This window comes from Eretmochelys imbricata, chromosome 19, assembly GCF_965152235.1.
Source record: "Eretmochelys imbricata isolate rEreImb1 chromosome 19, rEreImb1.hap1, whole genome shotgun sequence".
In the NCBI taxonomy this organism is placed as follows: Eukaryota; Metazoa; Chordata; order Testudines; family Cheloniidae; genus Eretmochelys; species Eretmochelys imbricata.
Window position 1 is genome coordinate 9,062,813 of NC_135590.1, and position 25,403 is coordinate 9,088,215.

At 47.2% G+C, this 25,403-nt stretch overlaps 2 protein-coding genes across 2 annotated transcripts in view; one reads left to right on the forward strand and one right to left on the reverse strand.

The window, feature by feature from the left end:
- Nucleotides 1-14,181, reverse strand: part of LOC144277357 (RH-like protein) — a 23,375-nt gene extending 9,194 nt beyond the window's left edge. The window contains exons 1-7 of the mRNA XM_077838098.1: nt 13,505-14,181; nt 10,742-10,928; nt 7,062-7,212; nt 5,852-5,999; nt 971-1,137; nt 484-621; nt 133-263 (exon numbers count right to left, since the gene is read on the reverse strand). Of these exons, the coding sequence (XP_077694224.1) occupies nt 133-263; nt 484-621; nt 971-1,137; nt 5,852-5,999; nt 7,062-7,212; nt 10,742-10,928; nt 13,505-13,646 (1,064 nt within the window). The 5' untranslated portion in view covers nt 13,647-14,181. The remainder of the gene's footprint in view (nt 1-132; nt 264-483; nt 622-970; nt 1,138-5,851; nt 6,000-7,061; nt 7,213-10,741; nt 10,929-13,504) is intronic.
- Nucleotides 14,182-18,887: 4,706 nt separating this feature from the next.
- The window catches only part of MACO1 (macoilin 1), a 50,061-nt gene continuing 43,545 nt past the window's right edge, over nt 18,888-25,403 (forward strand). Inside the window, exon 1 of the mRNA XM_077837912.1 lies at nt 18,888-19,090. Within this exon, the coding sequence (XP_077694038.1) occupies nt 19,011-19,090 (80 nt within the window). The 5' untranslated portion in view covers nt 18,888-19,010. The remainder of the gene's footprint in view (nt 19,091-25,403) is intronic.

Sequence of the window (25,403 nt, forward strand, 5' to 3'; positions counted from 1 at the left end):
TTATTAAGGGGATTAATCTGCAGTGGCCATGCAAAGCTACCTGCATACTGCACGTGTGTTCTAAAACTGAGTTCTAGCACAATATATTAATGATTAGCTGACCACGATACTTATTTAAAAGGATCAACCTACGTTGATAAACTGGCCCACTTGATTATTATGAAGAGAATGACATTGACTATCGCTCCAAGCAATCCAGGCAACCCAAACGTGTAATGGACGCCACAGGTGTCATGAATCTTGAGCACCGAATTCAAATATGTCTGGGGAGGGAAACATTTAATAAATACAGAGATGAACATATTTACTGAGCAGAAAAGTTCTTCAGGCACGCATCCCAAAATAGAATGCAAGTCTCCTCACCCTCAGTCCCACATACCAGGCAACAGAACCCAGAAATCTTGGCTGTAAACTCTCTACATGTGCTATTTCTTAGTATTTAAAACCTCTCACAAATATGTATGACAGGGTTTTGGACATTACCTGTAAACAGTGAGATCCCAGTACAGCAACCATGCTGGCAAGCAGACCCAAAATCATGGCAATCCAAGGATGTGGAATAACGGGAGCTGAGAAACCAAGAGCAACCCCTCCTGCTAGTGCTGCATGGTGGATGTGGATCTGTGGATTAACATCACCGAAGTCAATTCACACACACAGTGATTGGGCACCCATTGGATTAAATTCACCCTGCTGCAGCACCACACCTAAGTACCACTTAAACCTATTTTGAGGGCTTAAGTGGGATCTAATTGGAGTATAACTGGCCCTCTACATAGGGGGTGAATTTCACCCTTGCAGCACTATAGCCAGTTAACATCTTCAAAACTATTTGCTCAGGGACAAGAGATAATCATCCCGTTGAGGTGCTAGTGTTTTAGCTTATTAGCCATTTTACTTTCAATGAATTGCTAAAGAGATTAACGAAAATCTAGGTCTCTCTTCAAAGCGACCTTTGCTCTCCTCTTACCATCCTGATTTTTCCATTCCTGCTGCTCAAGGATGACAGTGCAAAAGCAGCCACAGCACTCACAGCGATGGCATAGTAAGTGTTGCAGATGGCATTCCTCTTTTCCATCACATCCACGATTAGCACAGAGTTGAAGCTTGGCCAGAACATCCACAGAAAGAGCGTGCCTTGTAGACAAAGAAGCAGTCATCATTAGAATGCTCGTAAATCCAGTGGGTCCATCCCATGCTGTTTCTGCTGGCAGGTTCTAAGTCACACAGAGTGCATCCATTGCAATGCCCACATTGTGAACAAGCTGATGGGACTGCACCATTCTGACAGCCCCTAACGGTCACTACATTTGGAGCCTCCCCAGCAGTCCTGCACTGCACATCTCAACAGTAACCATGGTATAAACATGCACCCAGAAGGGTGACTTAACTGGGAAGGGCCTGATCCTTCAAAGAGCCAAGAGCCTCCTGAGAAGAGCTGAGGGCCCTCAATGCAGGAGATGCTCATCATCTTTCAAGGTCAGGTCCTTAAGCATCAGCTTTGCAATACCTGTGCTCCCTGGAAACACAGATTCAAATCTCAATGGGCACGACTGCCTTTCATCCCTAAGAAATATTTTTGTGCAGCAGGCAATTTACTGTGCGTGGTCCTTTCAGACGAGACCTTTAAAACCAACACCCTGTCTGCTTTGCATGGGCATTAGGGGCCTGGTTTCTGAAGTACACAGTAACCACAACTACGTGGGAGCATTCAGCACCTCTGAACATGAGGCCCGAAAGGGTCCAGGACCTTTGCGGAAACAGCAGGGATTTGCACTGATGTCCTTGGCCAAAATCTCCCACATCCTCTTACTGTTGTACCGCGTGCTGGTCACACAGCTGATGTGGTACTGACCAAAATAAAAAACATGGCTATGTTCAGAATGTCTTCCATTTAGTGGTATCAAAACACCAGCACAACTGATACTAGCTGGCTCCCTTCCTGACAGATTCAGCAGAAATGCTGAGAACTACCTGAACCATGGAGCGTGAACTCCCCTCTCACCCCACTGGTGGTTCTTCCAGGGTAGCACAGAGAAGCTTGCACTTCTGGTGTCATGCTTTGCCTGCTTGGTGGATAAATGGGGTTTGTCTTGTTTTAAATAAAAGACTTAAGACTTTTTTTTTTTTTTTTTTTTAATATTCCACCACTCTAGTAAGTGGATCTAGTAGAGCAATTAGAATTCCTGTTAAACAGTTGGGCCATATCCTGTAAAAAGTCCAGGGCCACATAGACTTTTCAGTAAATAGTGAGGCTAGACGTTGGGTCTTTCTGCTCCAATAAACTACTCCTGCGGGAATTCTGTGCTGGTGCGCAATGCAGAATTTGCACAGAATTAATGTTTCCCACAGAATTTTATTTTTTTCCCTGCAGAATTTCTGATTTCCCCCAGCACTCCTGCCGACGCCTGGCATGGGCAGCTGGGACTGTCAGTGAGAGCATGATTATATTGTGCCATTTTGACAGAATATGCTGAATGTTGCAGAATTTTCAAATATTGTGTGCAAGATTTTTAAATTTTTAGTGCAGAATTCCCCCAGGAGTAAACAACACAGGTCCCAATCACCAGCAAATAGGGTTCTTACCCTCTTGGGCCAGCCCCACCAGAGGACAACATAACCCCTCTCTCATACACATGCGGATCTGAATCCATCCAGCAGAGAGCAGCAGGTGCATTCACACTAGTTTATATACTGATCATTTCAGGGCACAGCTTTGCTCCCAGGAGTTTTGTATCTATGCTGGATTATTTAGGGATATAGGCTGTATTAAAGATAAGCTATGATTTATCTTCTCTTCCCCCACCTCTACTGCAGAGGGGACACCGAGGCAGACTGGATAATTAATGTTCTACTGTGTGCTTGAATTGCATAGACTTAATTCCACATGCTATTTACCTCATAGCAAAACTTCAAGTGCTCTCATTAAAATGAATAACTAAAACACACAGGTTTCCAGTGTGCAGTATGTCACTATAAAAACACACTGGTTAGTCTCTGCTCCCAGCAACACTGACCGCGGTCACCTTTCCATGAGCTTGGGTCTCCAGTGCTTAGGCTCTTTCAAGTCCCTAGATGCTTCTGCTGCTCACTTTAGGCCCTCCTGCCTGTTGAATGTCTAGTGCACACAGAGGATTTCAGGCACAGTGACCTTGATATGCTCTGAAAAACTAACAGGCTTCCCAACAAAGTGATATTATCTGGGCAGATCATGTTCCAAGCTGATTCTTTTCCATAAGCGCAGTATAATTTACATTTGGCATATCCCTGCGGAAACTGACATAAGCTGCACTTATCACTGAGTTCATCCCTACTGAGACCTCCTTGTCTATTCTACTCTGTATAGTCAGGACATATTTCTTTCATTTTCTTTAGCACGGCTGTCAGTTGCAGGATGACTTTTTGCCCTTAATCTTGAGCCCTGGAACCTTCCCCTTGTACAAGCAGCAAGGCAGATGATGGTTGCAGTTTGTTACAGTCTGTGCTTTGAGCACATCCCTAAAAACACATTTGGGACGCTGTCAATCATTCACTGGTAACTAATATTTGTAGTCAAGTGGATGCCTTATTTTATCTCACATCCCAGTACTCTATTTCTCTGAGACGACAGGTGCTGGGGCACTTACAATCTGCTGCAGCCTGCATGCAGAAGACTGGCAAGATTATCTCTGAAGTGAAGTCAGCAGAGACTAGGCAACAGTATCACCCTTATGCCCAAGAAATAACTAGAGTCTTGCTCAAGGTTGCTGTTGGATATTCTGCGTCCAAAAGGTGCCAAGTTCCCCCATCCCAACTATTTATCCCCTCTCCTCCTCCTCCTCTCATTCCCTCCCTCCTCCCATTTGTATCTTTCCCCCTTCCCACTTTTGTTCTCCAGGCAACAGTAAATATTGTAAATGTTTAGAGGGCTCTTATGCGCTCAAGGCTGCCCTCTCTGTTCTCCCCATGCCACTGTAGGTGGCAATACTCATAATTTACCTGTGGAACTCACAACTGCAGGAGATTGGTTAATATTTCTACAGTGCTTTGAAAACATCAAGTGCTGTATTATTACAGAAGCAAACCACGTGTGTGAAATTCACCCTGGTGCAGCATACAACCTACAATGTTTATGTCCCAGTTAAGCTCTATTTTGAAATCTTAAGTGAAACTTATGTGGTGTACAGGTCTTGTGCAGGGTTGAATTTCATTCATATATGAATAAGAATCATATCTGCAGATACATTGACAAGGAAAAAGATTATCAGTCTTCAAGCTTCAGGGTAAAATTAACCACCAGCTGGGGCTCAGGAAGAAAAACATCCTTTTCCAGCACGGCACAATGTTGTACAATAGGAAGTTTTACATCTTCCTCAGAAGGATCTAGCACTGGTCACTGTCATAGCCAAGACACAGGACTAGAGGTCCCACTGGTATTCCCCACTATGGCACTTCATGGTCTATGGCAGGAGGGGGGCTGGAAAGAAGGATCCAGATTGCAAATCCTTTATTCCCACTGGCAAAGTAGTTACTTGCGAGAGTAATCCCAGTAACTGCAATGAGACTATTCTGATGAATTACAAGTGTTCATAATCTGGCCCTGAATTTCTGAGGGGACCCAGGCACTGGGTAGGTTTGGACACATTACGAAATTGCTTGTTTGGTCATTCGTGAGCGTCTGCACTGCCTCTGTGTTGCTTTCAGGAATTATTCATGAAGACCTAATTACTTTAGATAGCGAGCACTTGGGGGGTAGCGAGCTGGCACTAAAATTATAATGAAGACTTAACAGTGTCTTGATGAGTTAGATTAAAATACCAATTGCTTTGAATTATACAGCAGAGCAAGAGCTCTGGGAACTCAGCAAGATGAGCATTTAATTTTTCCCTTTTTTACATTGGGTGAAGGCTGCCAGGTTTCATTAGACATGTGCCAATGAGCCCTGGTGAGGTTCCAGCAAACACCCAGAATCAGCCCCTCCCACTGACAGCAGATCTTGGGATGTACAGCCAAAAGTAGCAAGGCAAGCGAGCGCTATAACCAGTGCCCTCTACTAGGCTGAGGGAGGACATTCGGCATAGATCATTCACTCCATTCGGGCAGAACATAGCTCCTAATAAAGGACTCGAGCGCTCACATGCCACAGTGATAGGTTAGATAAGTATTCACTTGATTTTAGCCACAGAAATCCATGCCTCTATTTCGATGTCATTTCTTTTAAATATTACATTAATTCTGTGCTGGCACAAAGTGCCAAATTGACAGACCTGGGAACTTACATTCTCTGTGGAGACAAGGGCCTAGGACAGATCATGGCAGCACCAGCTTTGTAATATAAATCAAAATAATATGGAAACAAATATCATTTCTTAAAAAAAAACTTGGAATGTCCATGCCACAGCCTATCCTTACCCTGAGTGTTTTGCATGTGATATGTATCTTCCCCCCCACCCTTTATCTGCTTGTTCTCTTTTGATTCTTGTCTTTGTAAGCGTTTATACAGCACCTAGGACAATGCGGCCTTGATCCTGCTTGGGGCCTCTGGGCCCTACAGCAATACAAATATTAATGACGACACTGCCCCGCCAATATGGGTAAATCAGTGCAAAGGGGCCACCTGTAGCAGTGAGAGGACAGTTTGCCTGCCTTGGCCGTCCTGCTGCGTCTGTCAAGAAGGGACGCTGCAGTGGTGGTTTACATGAGGAGCGGAGACTCACCCACTCGTTACCATCGGATGGTAACAACTTTTAGTCACTGGGTTGTATTTGAACCTTCAGCTTTGCAGTAAAAGATTCTATGCCCCATTCCCAATCCCCAAAGTCATTCATCCCACTGCCCACCATACACTGAGATGTTCAAGTAAATGCCTTACCCAGCATTGAAAACAAATCAGATATCGGATTAGATGTTTCCTTTTCAATCCTTTTACTCAGTGAAGAATGGTACAGCCACCAGGAGACTGCCAAGCCAAAGTAGGTTCCAAATATGTGAACGTGCATCAAGCTTGTGTGTTCCTCAATCTGCAGGCAACAAAGATATTCCATTCCTGGATGTCATATCCATTCAGGATGTCATCGGGTCCCCTTGATGTATGCAGAGACTTGTAGCTCAGTTACTTATATAGTGTCCTTCTTAGGCACCCTCTCCTATATAATGTTCATGAGCACTCGGTGCACACGCTACTTTTTGCGGCTCAGAAAAAGACAGGGTCCCTGTTCCAAGGAACCTGCAGTCTAATTCAGACAAATAAAGTACACTGGTACCAGTTCTAGTGCAAGGAGATGTGTAGATACCCTCAGGCTGGAGAAATGCTTCCCAGAAGAAGTTGGTTTGAAGGAAGAAGGGCCTGGTGGATGGGGTGTAGAAGGCTGCTCCAAGCATGGTGGGCAGCATGAATGAGGGAGCAAAGGGGACAATTCGTTATTATGATTGCTATTATTTATTCAAAGGGTGAAGGAACCAAAGGGAGGGCTAGGCAGGAACCTACAGTGGGAGTAAGAAGGGGCCATGTGTAAGTTGGGGCAGAGCCTTGAAGGGGAGGACAAGAAGGGGGGAGGGATAGCTCAGTGGTTTGAGCACTGGCCTGCTAAACCCAGGGTTGTGAGTTCAATCCTTAAGGGGGCCATTTAGGGATATGGGGCAAAAATTGGGGATTGGTCCTGCTTTGAGCAGGGGGTTGGACTAGATGACCTCCTGAGGTCCCTTCCGACCCTGAGATTCTAGGATTCTATGATTCTAAGTTTTAACTTAATGCAAAAGGAAAGAAGCCACTGAAGAGACTGGAAGAAGATGTGATCAGAGCAGCAGGAAAGGAAGCAGTAGCATGTTGGCTGGGATAGAGAGGAGAAGAGGTGAGGTGCCGCAGGCCAGAGAGAAGGTGCTGTAAACAGAGTGACACAGAAGTAGAATCCCCAGCCACGTAGCCCTTCCAGATCAGGCCCAGAGCGAACCAGCTTAGATCTGACTATCAGTAATAGCGTCAATATCAGACCAGCAAACAGGGAACATTTCCAAAGGAAAACAAAGGTTTGTTTAAAACCTCCAAAGCCTTTTCCCGCATATATGGAAATGTGGTTACCTACCTTCAGGAATCTGACATTGATCCATCTGCTCGTACTGAAAGCTGCCACCTCCACCATTGCCATCCAAATCAACTGAATAGGGTTAGCCTTGCCCAGAAGAGCTCCAGCTGAGATTAGAACAGCAGTTACACTTATAGTGGCCTTTAATACACTTTATAAAAAAAAAGGGGGGGAAAAAGTTAATTGTGAAACTAATTGAATCAAAAAATAAAAAAGAGTCAGTAGTCAGCACTGGTCCAGACATTCATTATGGAATTTTCATGCTTGTGAGGTAGATCCTCATTTCACAGCTGGGTGAACCAAGACACAGAGATTTAAAGGCAGCATTTTCAAAAATGGCCTCCCATTTGGGGTGAGAAAGTATCTCATACTCCCCATGAGATACTTTGGGCCCCAATTTTCAAAAGTACAAAGCACACATAACTCTGACTGAAGTCAACAGAAGTCGCAGGTGCTCAGCACTATTGACCACCAACCCCAAGGTGCCTCAAGCTGAACTGAGATGCCCTAAATCAGAAGTCACTTTTGGAAAATGTGGCCTTAGTAGCTTGTTGAAAGCCACAGAGGGAGCTAATGTCAGAGCTAGGATTGGAGCTCTGGGATTTCTGGCTCCCCATCCTGAGACCCAATCACTAGATCAAACTGGTCTCGCTGCACAAGGCATTCTGAGGTTCCTACAGTCCTCACACAGAATGATTCCTTTCCCTTTCCCCACTTCGCAAAAGGCTGTCCACCATTTTTTCCTCCTTGCAGTTTTTAATCAAGGAAACAAGGGATGTTAATGACTCAGACACACTGTAATTTATAGATGTGTTCTGGGCTGTTCTTGACCTTTACAATATTCTGGAATTTCAATTAGCTGCTTCTCCTGCCTTTTGATGAGAAAGAACATGCTGAAAATCCTAAAAATTGTCCCTGCGAAGGTAAAGACTTTGTCTTACTTCTGATCGGAAATAGATCTAAGAGCATATTACTCTGCAGCTGCAGACAGTTTTCCTGTGTGTGCGGCATGCACAGCTGGGACAGGAGATTTTTATTTAAGGAAACATAGTGCTTCTGAAAGGTTCTGGCCTGAGAGCTGTGGAGATCAGACTCTGTCTATCAATCCAGTTGCTCTCACATCGCCCTGCCAACGTATCTTAACCCTGACCAGAAGAGGTCACCTGTAGGGGCAAAGCGGAGTTCTGTCTCTGTGGTCTTGGGCTCTCTTTTCTTCACTCTAATTAGCTTGAATTTCTAAATGAAAAAAGTCATTTCAGACCGAAAACCTGGAATTTTAAAATGTTGATGATTTAGGAAAAAAGATTCCAACATTTTTTAAGTCAGAAAATTCATCCAACCTAGCCCTATTTTGCGAAGAGCTTTGTTTTTGACAAATCTGCATTTTTCACACACAAAACCCCCCAAAATTGTTGAAAAATTCCCCACCAGCCTAGCACTTCAGGGTTCCTTATCTTGTGAGCCAATCCCCTGAGCCATCCACATGAGTCTTGTGCTGACACCTTTTGGCCAACTTTCTGCAAGATCTTCCAGCAGGTCACAGCCCGCAAAATCCCACCTTTAGTTAGCGTCCGTCAGAAACTCTTGCTGTACTGCCACAGTAGTCATTGCTACATATCTAACGATGGGGCAGTAATTTACTCAGCAAAGCCAAAAATCAAGAGGAAGGCATTGAGCAAATGAGAACAGTTAGGAAAGGTCTCAGCTGTTTGTTGCGCTGCTCCCAAGGCCTTCACATTTTTAGAGACACATAACAAAATCATTAGGGCCATAAATGAGAGAACAAGAAATTAATATATGACAAGAACGCCTAAAGGCATTTAAAAAGCAGAATGAAGGTGGTGATTTACCTCTGATGGCCTAACAAATGCAGCAGCAGGAAAACATTTATGCTTGCCTCTTCTACAGCACATTCCATCCTAAGCCCTCAAAGCATTTTACAAACATTCATGAATTAAACCTCCCAACTGAGTTGGGTATAGATGGGGAAACTGAGGCGCAGGGGGGTAAATGACTTGCTCGGGATCACACAGAACGGTTGGGGCAGAAATGGGGATGAACCACAAATCTCCTGACTCCCAATTGGGTGACTCGGCACGAAACCATTCCTTTCCTGTCTAGGAAAGAGAAGGAGCTACCTGTAGTTCCATAGTTATACTACCCAGTTAGTAACTGATACTTTGCTTGTATCCTGGCCATGTGTTGTGACGGCCAACGGAGTTTTCTTACACTTAAAAGTAGATGAGATGTTGGAACTGTAAATGCCTTTGTGTAAACAGCAGTGGTATTCTGTCACGGACCAATGCTCTGGAATATTCCATATGAAGCCAGCCAGGACTCTGGGGGAGCCTCCTCTCTCTGAGTATAGGGTCTCCAGGGCAAGAAGCTTACATAGCTCCGACCTTCCTGGGTTGGACCTCAGAGCATTCAGCATCCCCTGCCCCACCACGCGCTTCTCGCAGTGAGTCTGCCTGGGCGAGGCTCCTAGGGAAGCCAGAGGGCCCTGCCCCCCAACTCCAGTCAGATGTGACTCTCAGTCAGCCGGTAAGACAGAAAGTTTATTAGTCAACAGGAACACAGCGTAGGGCAGAACTTGTTAGCACAGAAATCAGTGACTTTCAGCCAAGTCCATCTTGGGGGGAGGGGAGACCAGAGCCAGGGCTCTGGTCCCCCCCCCAGAGCCCCAAGCCAGCAGAGACCGACTCACTTCCAGCTGCCTGGCCTCTGCCCTGCCCATTGTTCCTTCTCCAGCCTTTGTCTCACTTCCCGGGCCAAGAGTCACCTGGTCACATCCCCCTCCTGGGTCTCAGGTTACGAAGGGGCGACCATAGCATCCATGGAGGCAGCTGGAGCAGCCCCCAGAAAAGTCACACATGCTTATTCCCACTACCTAGACATTGGTGCAATACGCAGGGAAACTGAGGCACACAGCATTCATTGAAAACAGTAAGACTCAAATACAACATAACAAGAGAAAATCCCAGCTTCGTCACATATTCCATAATTCAATCAATGTTTGATAACTAGCTAATGGATAAAGGGTTTTCTTTTGTTTGGGGGAGGGTGAGGAAAAGGTAGAGGATATCCATCAAGAAAAGAGCAGAGGTCATGAATTCTAAGACCATTAACAACATATGTAGCTACAACAGCGATATACAGTTAGTAAACACCATGTCTCATGATATAAGATGATCTCCTCAAGGAACTGGAAGGATTATTTCCCTTGAATGTACAGTGTGCAGTATGATGATATTGGCCACTGCTAGAAGACAGACAGTGGAGTATAGGACAAGCTGTGTGATTGCTTATGGGTAGGACAGGAAGTAGGATATCAGGCCAGATGGACCAGTGGATTTGATGCAATCACTCTGTGCTTCAGTTCCCCATACATAAAATGGGGATATGGCCACACCTCTCTACCTCACAGGGGTGTGTGAGGGTAAAGACTCTGAGGCACTCAGGTACTATGGTAATGGGGCCATAGAAGGAAAGTAATTAGATCAGTAGATGGCAAAATTCAGTTAAAATTACAAAGCCAACAACGCAATAACAAAAAGTCCTGCCAGTACAACTGCGCTGCTGGGTAAATATACCAAAAAACAGGGAAAAGTTACCTTAGCCCCAGCGTTCAGAAATGCTACATTAAGAGTAAATGATCCATTCTAGGATGTATGAATTACCTGTGCAGGCCAATTTTCACTTTTCCTGCTGAGGAAGCAAACAAAAATCCTTCCACGAGCACAGCCCACTGAACTCCAAGTGTGGCAATTAGCAGATTGAATCCAATGCTGCTAAATCCATATCTTTTGAAGGAAGCCAGGAGGAAGCCAAATCCAAAAATCACCAGGACGTTGACATCTTGAAATGCTGCATGGCAGAGGAACCAAGAAATCAGTCAAGTTATCAGTGCAGACCAGACTCCAGGTTAACATCACAGCAGTGATCAATAAACCTGCTGAAAATTAATAACTGTCTCAGAGTAATCCTCATATATTCTGGTGGAAAAGGAGGGTGGTGCAAGACCATGCTGGACTGAAGGGTGGAGGAGAGACCATAAAGTTGGGACAGGAAAGGAGATATAATATAATAACAGTGCATTTCAAGAGCACTATTTATCAGGGGGCAAAGCCTTTTATATGAATCCATACTGCCCCCCACCCTCTGTGAGGGAGGACTTATTATCCTAATTTCCAAGATGAGGTGAGGCACAAGAGGGTTTAGTGTCTAGCCCAAGATCAGAAGAGCTGGGAACAGAGGTTGGGCAGTAGTACAGTCTAGACAATGAGGCACTGGACTGGAACTCTGGAGTTCTGGGTTTTACTCCTGACTCTGTCTTTGACCTGCTGTGTGACCTTAGGCTTCCACTTCCTCATTTTGTGCCCCTGTTTCCCCTCCAATCTTCTCTCTGTCTTCTCTATTTAGATTGCAAACTAAGTGTTACAAAAATGTGAACATGTTTATAAGCACAATGAAAGACAGAGGCAGTAATATGTTTATGAGAGCACTGGTGATTGCTTTAAAATGATCCCTTGCAGTCAGTCAGTAAAAACAAAAGACCCCATTCTGTTCTCCGTTACACCAAACCAAAATCAGCAGGATTGGCACAGAAGTAACGGAGAACCAATTTCAGCCGAGATCTGTAGAGAGTCTTGTCTTGCTTCATTTTAAAAACACTGACACCCTCCTTTTCAAAGTGGGCCACTAGCCCTATTTTCACCGTTACAGGAGGAGTGCTGTATTTGAGATAATATTTAGCTAAGCAGAACTGCTCTCTACGGCAACTCTGTCTGCTAAGAAATGTTTCTTTGTAACAGAGTCCCCTTATCAAGGCACAGGCGGCATCTCTGCTCCTTGTTGATTTTAAACTCCACCTTACACATTCACACACCAACTACACACACCCAGCCTCCTAAGTCTTGCCTGAAACATCTCAAGCCTGTTTTATGATGTACAAATTCAAAGCGACTATTAAAAGGGGCCAAACTTATTTATGGCATAGAGTTTGTAATATACTGGTGAAACGTCCTCACAAAAAGATCTGAAACCCTTGATTCTGCAGACACTTACACATGAGTAGTTTCATCAAAGCCCCTGGGACTACTCCCAATGCATCGAGTTACTCAGACACAAAATGTTTGCTGCATCAGGCCTTAAATTGCTCTTTCCCAAGGCCGGTAGCCCCAACATGTGTGTTAATAGGTATATTCTTATGTCAACGTGCAGGTTTCTACGCTTCATAGCGAGGATTAAAGCAAATGATTGTGGGGGGCGGGGAGGGGAATGCAAGTTTGTGGCTTTTGAGTAATTCACATACAAAATATTAAATGAACCCAACTCAGTGCATGACCATGGGCAAGTCACATCCCCTTTCTGCATTTCAGTTTTTCCCCATCTGTAAAATGGGAGTAATAGAGACTTACCTACCTACCTTACAAGGAAGTCATGAGGATTAATTGGTTAATATTTGCACAGCACTTTAGACAGGTTACACGCGGTATATGTTTTATCATAATTGTTAATATATATCTTCAGTAAATGTAGAAAACACATTTCTCAGATGCAGGATTGTGTGCAAAAGATTCAATACTTACAACATAGAAGCAAAGTTTGGTACCATAAGACAATCACCAGCATATTATTAAATAAGAAAAAGGGCTACTTTTGCCTGCCAGTACACATTTGATGATAAATATAAGGCCTAATACAGAGCCCACTATTTAATAGTTTCACCTAGGAAAGGGCTAGGGTGGCCAGATAGCAAGTGTAAAAAATTGGGACGGGGGTGGGGGGTAATAGGTGCCTCTATAAGAAAAAGCCCCCAAAATCAGGATTGTCCCTATAAAATCGGGACATCTGGTCACCCTAGAAGGGACAGAAACCAAGACCCAGCTCAGAACAGCCGAAGATCCTTGGGGAAGGTTGGATCCAGGTTCTGAACTTCACTGCTCAGACTCGCCCTAATGTTATCCATTCCCACTAGCTGTCACACTCTTTCAGTCCTTAAGCTTGATTCTTTGTGGCCCTGCACATTGTGCATTCACTTGCACCAGGCTTTCATCCATCCTGATTATTTTGTATTATCACAGTTCCAAGATCCCCAGTCTTGGACCTGAACCCATTGCGCTAGGCACTGTACTAACACAGAACAAGATGGTCTTTCCCCCACAAAGAGCTTACAATGTACATATAAAATGAGAGACAACAGGTGGATACAGAACAGTGAGGGAGCACAAGAACACAATTTAGTAGTATTTGACACCCACTTTGGCCTGGTGCAAATGACTGCAGAAGGTGCAAGGCAACAGAGTATGTAAAGGGAAGTACCCACACTGTATTTGCAGTTACAGCTGTCAGAAGTACAGCCCTGTTCAAAACAAGCTCAAATGTAACCCAATAAAAGCACACACTGAACCCTACCTTTAACAACAGGCTTGCAAACTTACCAGGATAGATTTCAAGGTCTTCTGATGTGCTTTGACTTTCCTTTGAAAAGCAAAACCAAAATATGAGGATAAAGGCAGTTTCCAAAAAGAGTATGAGCCCAGGGAGACCACATCGGAGACTGGGAGGATAGTCAGAACCCATTGTACGTTAGCTCTGGTGTTAAAAACACACATGAATATTTTTCTTCTATAAAAACGTTCCACCAACCTCAAACCAACAGAAGGTGGGAGGTGAGGAGGGAATAAAAGCTTTGATGTGATAAGAAAGCCCAAGAGGCGTTAGCAAGGAATAGCTCCTTATCTAAGGCAGGTCAGGAGTGCAAGCCCGCAGCAACGAACATTGGTTGACTCAAGTAGATCTGTGACGTTCAAGAGTATGTACATTTAAATGGTAAAATTCTGATGTGTCAGAGCCATCTTCACCAGCTACCCCACCTGCTGGTGGGCCTTATCGGTTAGCTGGGTTATAATTAAAGACAGGCATGAACTGGAACATGGGAGTTTTGCCATTGATTTCAGTGGCGCCAGGATGTCACCGTGAATCTGAACCCCTCCCCATATTGAGGAAGGAAGTATTCTGATCCAGGGGCCTAATTCGTGAGTCAGTTAGGGTTGCTTTGTGCCAATATCCCAGCAAACAGCCTCCTTAAAAGCTGGTGGATCTAGCCAGCGTATGGGAATCTCTGGTGGTGCAGAGCTACCATAGCGCCTCTTATACCATCCCCCTCTCCTGGCCTGTACAGAGTGTGGCTGTGGAAATGGGGACATGGCTGGAGCATCTCTAAGCCCTGGTGATCCCCAGTTGCTGGGAGCCCTTTGGCAGAGCTAGCATCATTACAGAGACACATGGTTGCCCTAAATCTATGCCAGGAACTGGGCCAGCCCCGGACTACCCCTGACATGGCCTGTAGCTGAGACATCTTGGGTGTAGCTGAGAATCTGACCTCAGATCTAGATCCAAACACTATGGATCTTTTGGAAATTCAGATTCAGTCTGGATCCATCTCTAGTTGTGGATTAGCTTAAATATGACTGGAGGCAGGAGTGTTTAATGCCCTGCAGGATTGGGCCTCTTGTAGTCTCAGAAAAGAGGCCTCTAAGCTCCCTTTTTGTCCTTAGAAGCAGAGAGTGGTCATTAAAGGCATATTGGCAGGGCAGTGCGTGGGAAGATTCCCCTGATGTTGTTTATGAAGTACCCTCTCTGGGGATAGATACATGAAGGACTTCAGGGATCGACTGCTAAATTCACACATACAAAGGTTTAAATGAAACTTTACAAAAATTAGACCACTAAAAAATACAGTTAGGAAAGGATGAAATGCACCCTGCATTCACAGGGGATATAAAGTCCTATCCTGGGAAAAAGATGGCCTAATACAGCAGTTCTCAGCCTTTGTTATGATTATTATTTTATTACCATTGTGCCTAGGCACCCCTGTCACGGACCAGGACCTCACTGTGCAAGGCACAGTACAAACAGAACAAAAAGAGGAGGGTTGCTTCCCCCAAATGCTTACAACCCGAGTAATATTTTTCATAATGCAACTGCTTTTCCATAGTGGGACCACCTCAGAGCCCCTGCATTCCCATCTAGCTGGGACCCCCTTCACTTTCAGCAATATATCAAGGAAAAGTGGCCCCCAGGTGGAGAACACCAGGGTTAGCAGACAGCACTTAATGCAATCTAGGGCATTCCAAAAGCAACATACTATTGTGCTCTCTCTCTGCCCGCTACAGTTTAGCTCAGATAAGCAGAATGATGAAGACTGCCAGACTCCAGATGTCGAGATCTGTTCAGTCTCTGCTCCCGAAACACCACTCCTGATTGATGTGTTTCCCAGCTGGCTGAAAGGCAGGACATTTCACGACCAGCTGGCTAACTGTAAAATAAATCCTTATGCTTTGTGATCGGATTCCATCCAGGGACTTGCTTACTGCCCTCCCTGGACCAACAAGCCACTGTTAGTTTTGGAAAGAGGAATACTTTAGAAATGAGGGTCATTACTGTCGATTTTAGAAATAAAATTTCTATACGCTCTTGATGGACTTTAAATATCTTCCTTTTCACAAAGGAGCACTGTACCTTGCTTGCTTAAAGACTGTTTGGGTGTGATGGAAGGACAAATTGATTAGTCTGTAATCGGAACATGCTTTTCTCATCTTTCAGTAACCTGCACCTTATTATGCACAACTAGTCCAAGAGCCAACAGTAATAATGCACCGTGAAATAACGACCTCCAAAGATGTGTCCATTGACTGTCATCCATCCTAAATGATCCCACCATTGGTTTACAAACTGCTTAACAATCTAGTGGCACACATACGCAAATCAATTCTCCCACCCTAAAATGCAGCCACTTCTAGGGAGAAACATGGCAACTGTTGAACAGAGCACAGCAATGTTACACAAGAGCTTAGGGTGGGAAGCAAAGAACAATACTAGTAGTCAATGGTGCTACAGGGGAATGTAAGGAGACTTAAGATGATAATTATCCAAGTTGGAGTTTGGCTGAGCTAACACCCATTATGCTGGGTGTTAGCTCAGCCAACACCATGTTGAAGCTGGTGGGCAGCAACAATTAATTAATTAAGCTCCCATGTGGAATAGTTGAAACAACAGGATGACCTGCAAGGCCAGTGAGGAACGTGAATGATCTGAGTGGAAGTTTTTCCACTGGGGACTGGATATTGTTTGCTAGAGAGGTTTGCGAGTGAGAGTGGCAGAGGCAGCTGAAACACCACAGAAAGCAGCAGGGATGCACTTGTAGCATGACCCTGAGATAAAGCTAAGAGAGATCTTTGAGGTTAAGTGCTTGCTGAAAAGGGGCTTGGAACTGTGAGCAAAGAAATGGTCCCCTGTTTGATTCTTACCAGGATCAGGAAAATAAGACTTAGTGTACAGTCTTTGCAAATAATCAGGAAATGCATCAAAAAAATAGCTAACTCTGTCATCAATTTCTTCTCCCAACAGATACAACCTGCAAGACCCCGAACATTGGCTAACTGCTCAGGTCAAACAGGGTAGCACCATTATGTACTGAGTGCCACCAGTGCGCTCAGTATTCTACAAGGAGGTGGACGAGATGGACCCTGCCTCAAGGAGTTTACAATCAAAGTTAAACAGACAATGCATCTTAGCCACATAATTAAGATGATCAGACTAGGACCTTATTGTACAAACCCAGAACAAAAACATGGTCCCTGCCACAAAGGCCTTACAATTTAATTAATAATTGACCCAATTCATTGAGAAGTAGCGATCAGAGAAACGAGACTTTAACAGGAACTGAGAGCACTCAGAACCTTGCAAGATCAGACTCTGTGCTACACATGATGTGCTGAAAGAGACTAAAAAGCAGCACAAAAATGGCATCTGCAAAGTTTCTGAGAAGATCACCTTTGAATAGCATCTCCAAAGGGCAGTGGTAGCGTACAGCTTGAGGCTATTTCGGAGGTGCGTAAAGTCCTTCTTTGGTGAAATTGGGGCAGGTGATGCATACCTATGCCCAAGAGACCGAAGCAGTGTATATGAATGGCGAGAAAGCCACCTACTGGCAAAGAAAAAAAAAATACCAGGCAGGCATGTGTACCTTGTAAATTCTAGGAAATAGCAGGGTACAGCACCGCCTGAGCCACTAAGGAATTCAGACAAATTCACTGACATCCACAAATCCTCCCAAAGCGCTCCCCTCGGCCACCTTTAGCAGGACAGAGGATCCATGCTCACTCTACACCCACCAAAACAGATCGGGAGCAGAAGTGGCAGCAGGGAGAGACCAGAGAAGAAAGGCCGAAGAAGACACACACAAAAACAAACAGTGAAGAGAAAAAGATGGGGGGGGGGGTGTCAAATCAGGAAAGAAAAGCATCTAGAATGTAAAAGCGAGGAACAGGAAGGGAAAGATGAGCCGGGGGGAGGGAGGGCCACACTCTGAATGTGCGATTTAAGACGGATTTGGCTGTCCCGAGGCAGTGTTCCCAGCTCAGAGGGGAAGGAGGTTACAGTCTCTCTGCGGATCGCGGTCACGGAGCGTGGGGCAGGCTGCCGGGGAAGGTGAAGCTCTGCGCGTCCCTCTCTTGCGAGGAGGTGAAAGTCAGCCCGCCCGAGCGCTCCGGGACCCGTCTCCCTCAGCCCCAGGTCGGCGGCGGAGGCGCGGCATTTCGCGGCGTCGCCCCAAAGGCGCCGTGCGGCCCCAGTCCCGCAAGAGGCGCCGGACAGAGAGCCGCCCGCCCGGGCAGATCTCAGGGCTTCAGGCAGAGCCGCCGCGAGTGACCCGCTTCCCGACTGGTGTCCCCCGCGCTCCTCCCTCCGCAGCGGACTGGCCCGCCCCCGGCCCCGGGGAAGGGGTCCTGCAGGGCGGGCGGGCTGACGGCGGTGACTGCCCTCCCCTCAGCAGGGTCCCCGGAGCGACGCTAACGCCCGGCTGGCGGGGCCCCCTAGGGGCCCATCTCGCACCAGGCTCCGCCGCCCACTACCTGGCGGCGGGCCGGGCCGGGCCGGGCCCCTCCTGCCGACCTCCCATTGGCTAGGCAATTGCCACCCTTTCACAGCTCGTCCTATAGCCCAACAAGCCAAGGGAGGTAGCCTCTGATTGGCTAGGCCCTGGTCCCCATCCCTTTTTGATTGGCCTATTATAGGCCACGGTCTCCTCTCTGGTCCGACGCTTGGAAAGGGCGGGATGCGCCCCCTACCCTGTTCAGGGATTGGGCGGCTCAGCTGCCATTCTCCAGTGAGTTCTCTTCTCGCTGATTGGTCAAGCTGTCCGTCAGTCACTGTAGAGGCAGGGCTATGCGGCGTTCTGGGCGGCTGCGTTATGAGAGAGACGGAGAGGGACAAAGGACCTTGTGTCCTCTTACTTTTGGACACTGGGATTGCGCTCTCGCGTTCCTGATAGCCTATTGGTCAGTAAGGCTGTCAATCAAAACTTGGGGGTGGGACTCTGTCAGTCAAAGATAGACTAAGCCCTCTTTTTGTCCGTTTCCGAATGGTAAAGTCCCGCCCACTCTTGTTTTTCTCTCTGATTGGTCAACCTTGCTATCACTCATAATGTGGGGCGCTTGCCTGGTGCGAACGCCCGGGTGGGTGGGGTGAGAACAAAATCCCTTCAAGGAATTGGAGGGTGTGCTGTCAATTCACCTTTCTTTCTCTCTTCGAGACGTCACTCAGAGTGTGGGGCGGGCCTGTGACCTAAACGTCATATAAGGGGCGGGACAAACCTTTTGATTGGCTCTGTGGCCCGTCCGTCCGACCCTCGCTGTCGTTGATTGGTTTGACCTCCCGTCGATCCCATTCTGTCAGCCTCGGATTGGGTGTCGTCCGCCGAGGCGGGTGGGGGCGCGGCGTCTGCGCGCGGGGACGCGGCGGGGAGGGACGGACCTGAAATTATTTTTATTTCTTTGTTTCCAAGGGGGGGGGAAGAGAAAAGCGGAAAAAAAAAAAATCTGCCCGGCCTCGACTGGTGGCGCCGTGAGCCGGGCGGGTCCGAGCCAGCGCGGGGCCGGGAGGATGAAGCGGCGGAGCGCGGACTGCAGCAAACTCCGGCGGCCGCTAAAGCGGAACCGCATCACCGAGGGCATCTACGGCAGGTACCGGCCGGGCCCCCGCCGCCCTGCCTCGGCCGGCCCCTCGTCCCCTCCCCCTGCCGCGGGTCCTCCTACCCGCCGTCCCTCCCCGCCCCCTCCCGCCGGGCGCCGGCTCCGCTCCGCTCCGGCTGGCCCCTGCGCTTGCCCCGGCAGGACCCTTCCCCCGGCCCGGCTGCCTCCGGCCCCAGCGCCGCTCGCTCGCTCGCTCCCCCTCCCCCGCCTCGGGCTCCCCATTCCCGGCCTGTCAGTGGCCGCCCCTCCCCCCGGCAGCTCGCTCCCCACCCGAGGGACGCGGCCTGTCAGGGCGCAGCACCCCCGCCCGCAGCCCGGCTCGCGGCGCCTCGCGCCCCCCTCCCCGGCCTCACCGCGGGCAGCGGGGTCCCGGCCGGCTCGGCAACCGCCGCTAGGCCGCACTCTGGGCCCGGGCGGGTCGGCTTCCCGGCGCTCCTGCCCGGGGCCGAGCCCGAACGGCGCCGCCTCGCGCCCCAGCGCTGAGCCCTCCTCCCCGTGTCTCCTGCGAGCCCCCCATCGCCTCCCTTCAGCCTCCCCCCAGCCCTCCACCACCACTACCTCCCCCCAGCCCCCTACTGCCTTCAGCCTCCCATCACCTCCCTTCAGCCTCCCCCCAGCCCCCCCTACTGCCTTCAGCCTCCCATCACCTCCCTTCAGCCTCCCCCCAGCCCCCCCTACTGCCTTCAGCCTCCCATCACCTCCCTTCAGCCTCCCCCCAGCCCCCCCTACTGCCTTCAGCCTCCCATCACCTCCCTTCAGCCTCCCCCCAGCCCCCCCTACTGCCTTCAGCCTCCCATCACCTCCCTTCAGCCTCCCCCCAGCCCCCCCTACTGCCTTCAGCCTCCCATCACCTCCCTTCAGCCTCCCCCAGCCCCCCCTACTGCCTTCAGCCTCCCATCACCTCCCTTCAGCCTCCCCCCAGCCCCCCCTACTGCCTTCAGCCTCCCATCACCTCCCTTCAGCCTCCCCCCAGCCCCCCCTACTGCCTTCAGCCTCCCATCACCTCCCTTCAGCCTCCCCCCAGCCCTCCACCACCACCTCCCCCCAGCCCCCCCTACTGCCTTCAGCCTCCCAGCCTCCATCGCCTCCCTTCAGCCTCCTCCCAGCTCTCCACCACCACCTCCCCCCAGCCCCCCATCGCCTCCCTTCAGCCTCCCCCCAGCCCCCCCATCGCCTCCCTTCAGCCCTCCACCACCACCACCTCCCCCCAGCCCCCCCTACTTCCTTCAGCCTCCCCCCAGCCCCCCCTACTTCCTTCAGCCTCCCATCACCTCCCTTCAGCCCCCCTCCCCCCTACTGCCTTCAGCCTCCCATCACCTCTCTTCAGCCTCCTCCCAACTCTCCACCACCACCTCCCCCCAGCCCCCCCTACTGCCTCCAGCCTCCATCGCCTCCCTTCAGCCTCCTCCCAGCTCTCCACCACCACCTCCCCCCAGCCCCCCCATCGCCTCCCTTCAGCCTCCTCCTAGTCCCCCTCCACTGCCTCCCTTCAGCCCCTTTCCAGCCCCGCATCCCCTCCCTTCAGCCCCCCCATCACCTCCTCCCAGCCATCGCCTCCTCCCTTCAGCCTCCTCCCCCATCACCTCCCTTCAGCCTCCTCCCCCATCACCTCCCTTCAGCCTCCTCCCCCATCACCTCCCTTCAGCCTCCTCCCAGCCCTTTCCCATCACCTCCCTTCAGCCCCCGGTCTTCTCCCAGCCCTCCCCTGTCGCCTCCCTTCAGCCCCTCCACTCCCCCAACTGCCTCCTCCCCCAACGCCTCTCTTCAGCCTCCTCCCAGCCCTTCCCCATCACCTCCCTTCAGCCCCGCCACTCCCTCCTCCCAGCCCTCCCCCATCATCTCCCTTTAGGCCCCCCCCAGGTCTTCTCCCATCACCTCCCTTTAGACCCTCCCTGCCTCCTTTCAGGTGCAACCATACTTCCTCCCCACCCCCCCACTGCCTCCTCCTAGCCCTCCCCCATCCTCTCCCTTCAGCCCCCCCGCCTCCTCCCAGCCCTTCCCCATCGTCTCCCTTCAGCCCTGCCCTCCTTCTCCCAGCCCTCCCCTATCATCTCCCTCCAGGCCTCCCTCGCCTCCTTTCAGGAGCTCCCATACTTCCTCTCCCCCCTACTGCCTCCTCCCAGCCCTCCCCCATCGTCTCTCTTTAGCCCCCCCCCGCCTCCTTTCAGGGGCTCCCATACTTCTTCTCTCCCCCCATCTTCTCCCAGCCCTCCCCCATTGCCTCTCTTCAGGGCTGCGCCCCCCTCCCTTCTCACAGCCCTCCCCCATCACCTCCCTGCAGGGGTTCCCATACTTAGCCTCCTCCCAGCTCCCACACATGCACATTGTCTCCTCATGCCCACCTCCTTCACACATTGTCTCCTCTCAGAGCCACACTCCTCCCTTCAGGACCCCACTCTCTATTCAATTGTCCCCTTGCCTCTCATAACTCCCCCCCACCCCCACACATAGACCCTTCTTAGAGCACCCCCAGTGCCTCCTCTCAGACGTTCCCTTCCCCTCGCATTGCCTCGTCTTCCTGCTCAGGGCCTGACCCCCTTTCCCTTCCTCAACAACTGCCCGAGACCTTTACCCTCCCCCTGTCCTTTTTACAGACTTAGTTGGGACGCTGTTTTGTTTCTATGTAGTGGTTTTCCCCCACCCTATCCTTTTTATATAAACCGGGGTGAGGGTGATTGCGGTGGGTGGGAGCTGCTGGCTAGGGTCCTGTTGGTGCTAATTGAAGGAAGCAACTTGGGGAAGGGGATTTGTTCAGAGTTTTTGCACTCCTTTCCCCCACATTTATCCTTCTGGACCATTACATCTGTGGTTCTCAAACTTTTGTACTGGTGAACCCTTTCACATAGCAAGCCTCTGAGTGTGACTCCCCCTTATAAATTAAACACATTTTTATATATTTAACACCATTATAAATGCTGGAGGCAAAGCGGGGTTTGGAGTGGAGGCTGACAGTTCGCAACACCCCATGTAATAACTTCATGATCCCCTGAGGGGTCCTGCCCCCCAGTTTGAGAACACCTGCATTACATGGTGTAGTGAGGGGTTTAGTATAATGTGCATATTTCGGGGGGCTGTCCGGTTCAAAACTGACAATTGGGTAGAGTTGTCCACATACCTCAAACAGAGCAGAATAATGTGACTTCAAGAGGTGTAATGTTGTAGATAACTTTCCATAGCGGTTTGACAGCATGAATTTGCATGAGTGGCATTGTGGATGCAAAGTTTTGACGGACGGCAGCATCTAACATGTTAGCAAGGTTAAGGAGTTATTGTTTTTCTGTAGGGTATAAAACCTCTGCTAGAAAGAAGTGAAATTGACATATCACTTATTATGATGATCTTATACTCAGAGAAGTTTATAGGACTTATAAAGAAGCATTTTGAAGAGTAAATTGGCTTACTTTAATCAGAATTAGTGCAAATTGTTTTCTTTAAAGGGACTGTCAATTTAAAAACATAATTCTATATAAAATCTTATAAGAAACATCTAAGTTTAGTGTACCTGAAAAAGATGAGAGGAATACTTGTTTCTTTTTCAGTTTATTTATTTTGTGCTTTTGACAAGCTTTTATAGTCAGTTTCACTGTTTCTCCTGTTTGTGTGGGGATTTTTTAACAACAGAGGAGATGGACATTTTTAAAATATAAGAAGGTATGATTGGGTAAATAAAAAAAAAATGGTAGCAGCCTCAGGTGCAGTCCATGAAACTGACTTAACTCATTTTAAAATTTTTTTACTAGATTACAAGTTCATGTGTCCCTTTTAAACTTGTAGAGTTTTTTGGTGATAAACATGAGTCATACATTAAAACTAGAGTAAGAAAATCTCAGATCGAGAGACCTGTTGACGGTGCTTTACTGTAAACAGTAATATTTTGGCTTGTGTTCATTAGTGTGTGTGTGTGTGTGTGTGTGTGCTAGAAATATGATTTTTACAGAGAGAATGGTGAATAGGTAGAATGGGTTTCCCCTTGAGGTAGAGTCAAGTACTACCAATATATTTGGGCAAAAACTGAATGACCATAGAATTCGGTTAGAGTATTAGATATTTTGGTGCTTGGGAGTGACTGATGGACACTCTCTTTTGAGGGTGAGGGGATTGTCAGGAGGTATTTTTTGCATATGATACTTCCCCCTTCTTCCCTGATAAGGGTGTATTTGCCCTCCTTTGTCATAATCCTAATATACTAAAGAGCTGTGTCTGCACAGAACTTTTTTATTAACATTTTTATTAAAATTGTGGAGCTGCACCACTAGTAGAAAAGATTGGAACGTTTTTCATATGAAGTCATATGTCATTACTGCTCAGAGTAAATCTAGATGACTTGGTGGTAAAAAATGCCAGCAGCTGCCAGCACCTTGTCCACGTTAGAACTTCTGGCTGTGGAGCTGAAACAGTGAGAAACTCTAAGAAACAAGACTTGCTAGACAAATAAAGGTAGATAATTTGGTCAAGAACAGTTCTGAATATGCTTGCATTCCATATAATGGCATGAGTCTTGACTTGTTAAATAAATAGCACTAGTTTTATTTTAAACTTTAACTTTAAATAATAATTCATTTGTAAAGATGGAAATTACAAGAATATCTGTACTACTTAGATAGCAAAAGGCACCTGACTCTTATGTGGTGTGAAATAACTGCATGGAACTGACGTGTTCCATATATGATGCACATCAAAAAAACGTTCTATGGTTTTTTGAACAGCTGTTTTGTAAAAACATGTTTTAATCTTAAGAGTATTTTAAAGAGAACAGTTAATTTAAGTTATACTTTATTTGCGTATTAAACTTGGTAGCTTCCTTAAGTGGACAAGACACTGTCAACTAAAGCCCTAAACAATTAGGAGAAAACAACATTTTTGAGCTAGTGAGAGAGGGATGTCAAATTCAGGTACACAGCAATTATACAATTCTTGACTAAGAGAGAAAATGATCGTCTTGAAACACTTATTGTTGAAAATCATGAGCTGTGATAATATCTCATTTCTATTTATAGTTCAGTTGAGGTCTGTATGTGCAGTAGGTTGAAGATCTGAGCAAATGTGCATAATATCAACATTAGCTTTACAAAAGGGAACCAATTCAAAGTGAACTCTGATATCATGAAATTCCCACAGAGTTTTGCTTCACTTCAGTATGCAAATTGTGATTATTCTGGTTATAGTGACCCTCTGCTTAAAAGAAAGTTGTTCTGTGAGAAATAGCGTCACTATAAAAGGGTTCCTTTGTATTTCTATATTTGGCTGATATCTGAAATCCCTTATCTATCAATCTTATTTACAAATAATATACTGGCACTTGTTTGCTAGTTTAAGAATTTCTTAAACAAATTTTTCAGAAAAATATAGATTTGTTACTGCTTACTTCATTGGATTCTTTTGATCCATTCTCTGTTTAGTCTCTTGTTGAGGTCAAATTGACTGAAAATCTAAGGACAATGTTAAATGTAGTAGAATAACAAAATACTTTATTAATTGTTTCAGAGTGTCTATTCTTGAGCAAAATACCATTTGGAAGTTACAAAGTAATTTCATCTTCTGTTTATAGATAATATTTAGGGAGCACCGTCAATTGGAAAATAGTTTATATATAGGTAGACCCTTCTAGAATCCTACGATCAGTTGCTTTTAAACAGAGAATCAACATTATATACCTTCTCTTACATCGGAACAGATTTGGGGGGCAGGGAGGTGGGATGGAATATTGGGTGGGTGGTTGCTTTTTTAAAAGAATCATACACAACTATGCTAGCTGTAGGTGTATCTCCAATACAGAGCATCACATTTCTTGTAATAATTGTTTCTCGTGGAATTCTTTGTTTTACACTTAGTGTTTTCATTTCATATTGATATCTTCTGTTCTGAAAATTCAGACAGCTTCAAAGTACTATTCCAGGAAGAATAGTAGGCTAAGCTAGTATGGAGGATTTGCTGCTTTGGTAACCTAATCAGCAAGAAGTGCTTTATATGGAATGTTCTTTCCTTTTTCCTCATCCCTTCTCTTGTCTCCCTTCCCTCTTACCATTTTCACTCATAGTTCAGTATATCCTGATATTATGTAAGTAGTCTCTGATGTGACTTGACAGAGTTCTTTAACTTTCAAGATTGGTAAGCAGTATCTGTGACCCGCCTAAAAAATGGCAATAATCATTTTATAATATCCGGATGTTAACTTAATAGGTTTTAGAGTAGCAGCCGTGTTAGTCTGTATCCGCAAGAAGAAAAGGAGGACTTGTGGCACCTTGGAGACTAACAAATTTATTTGAGCATAAGCTTTTGTGAGCTACAGCTCACTTCATCGGAT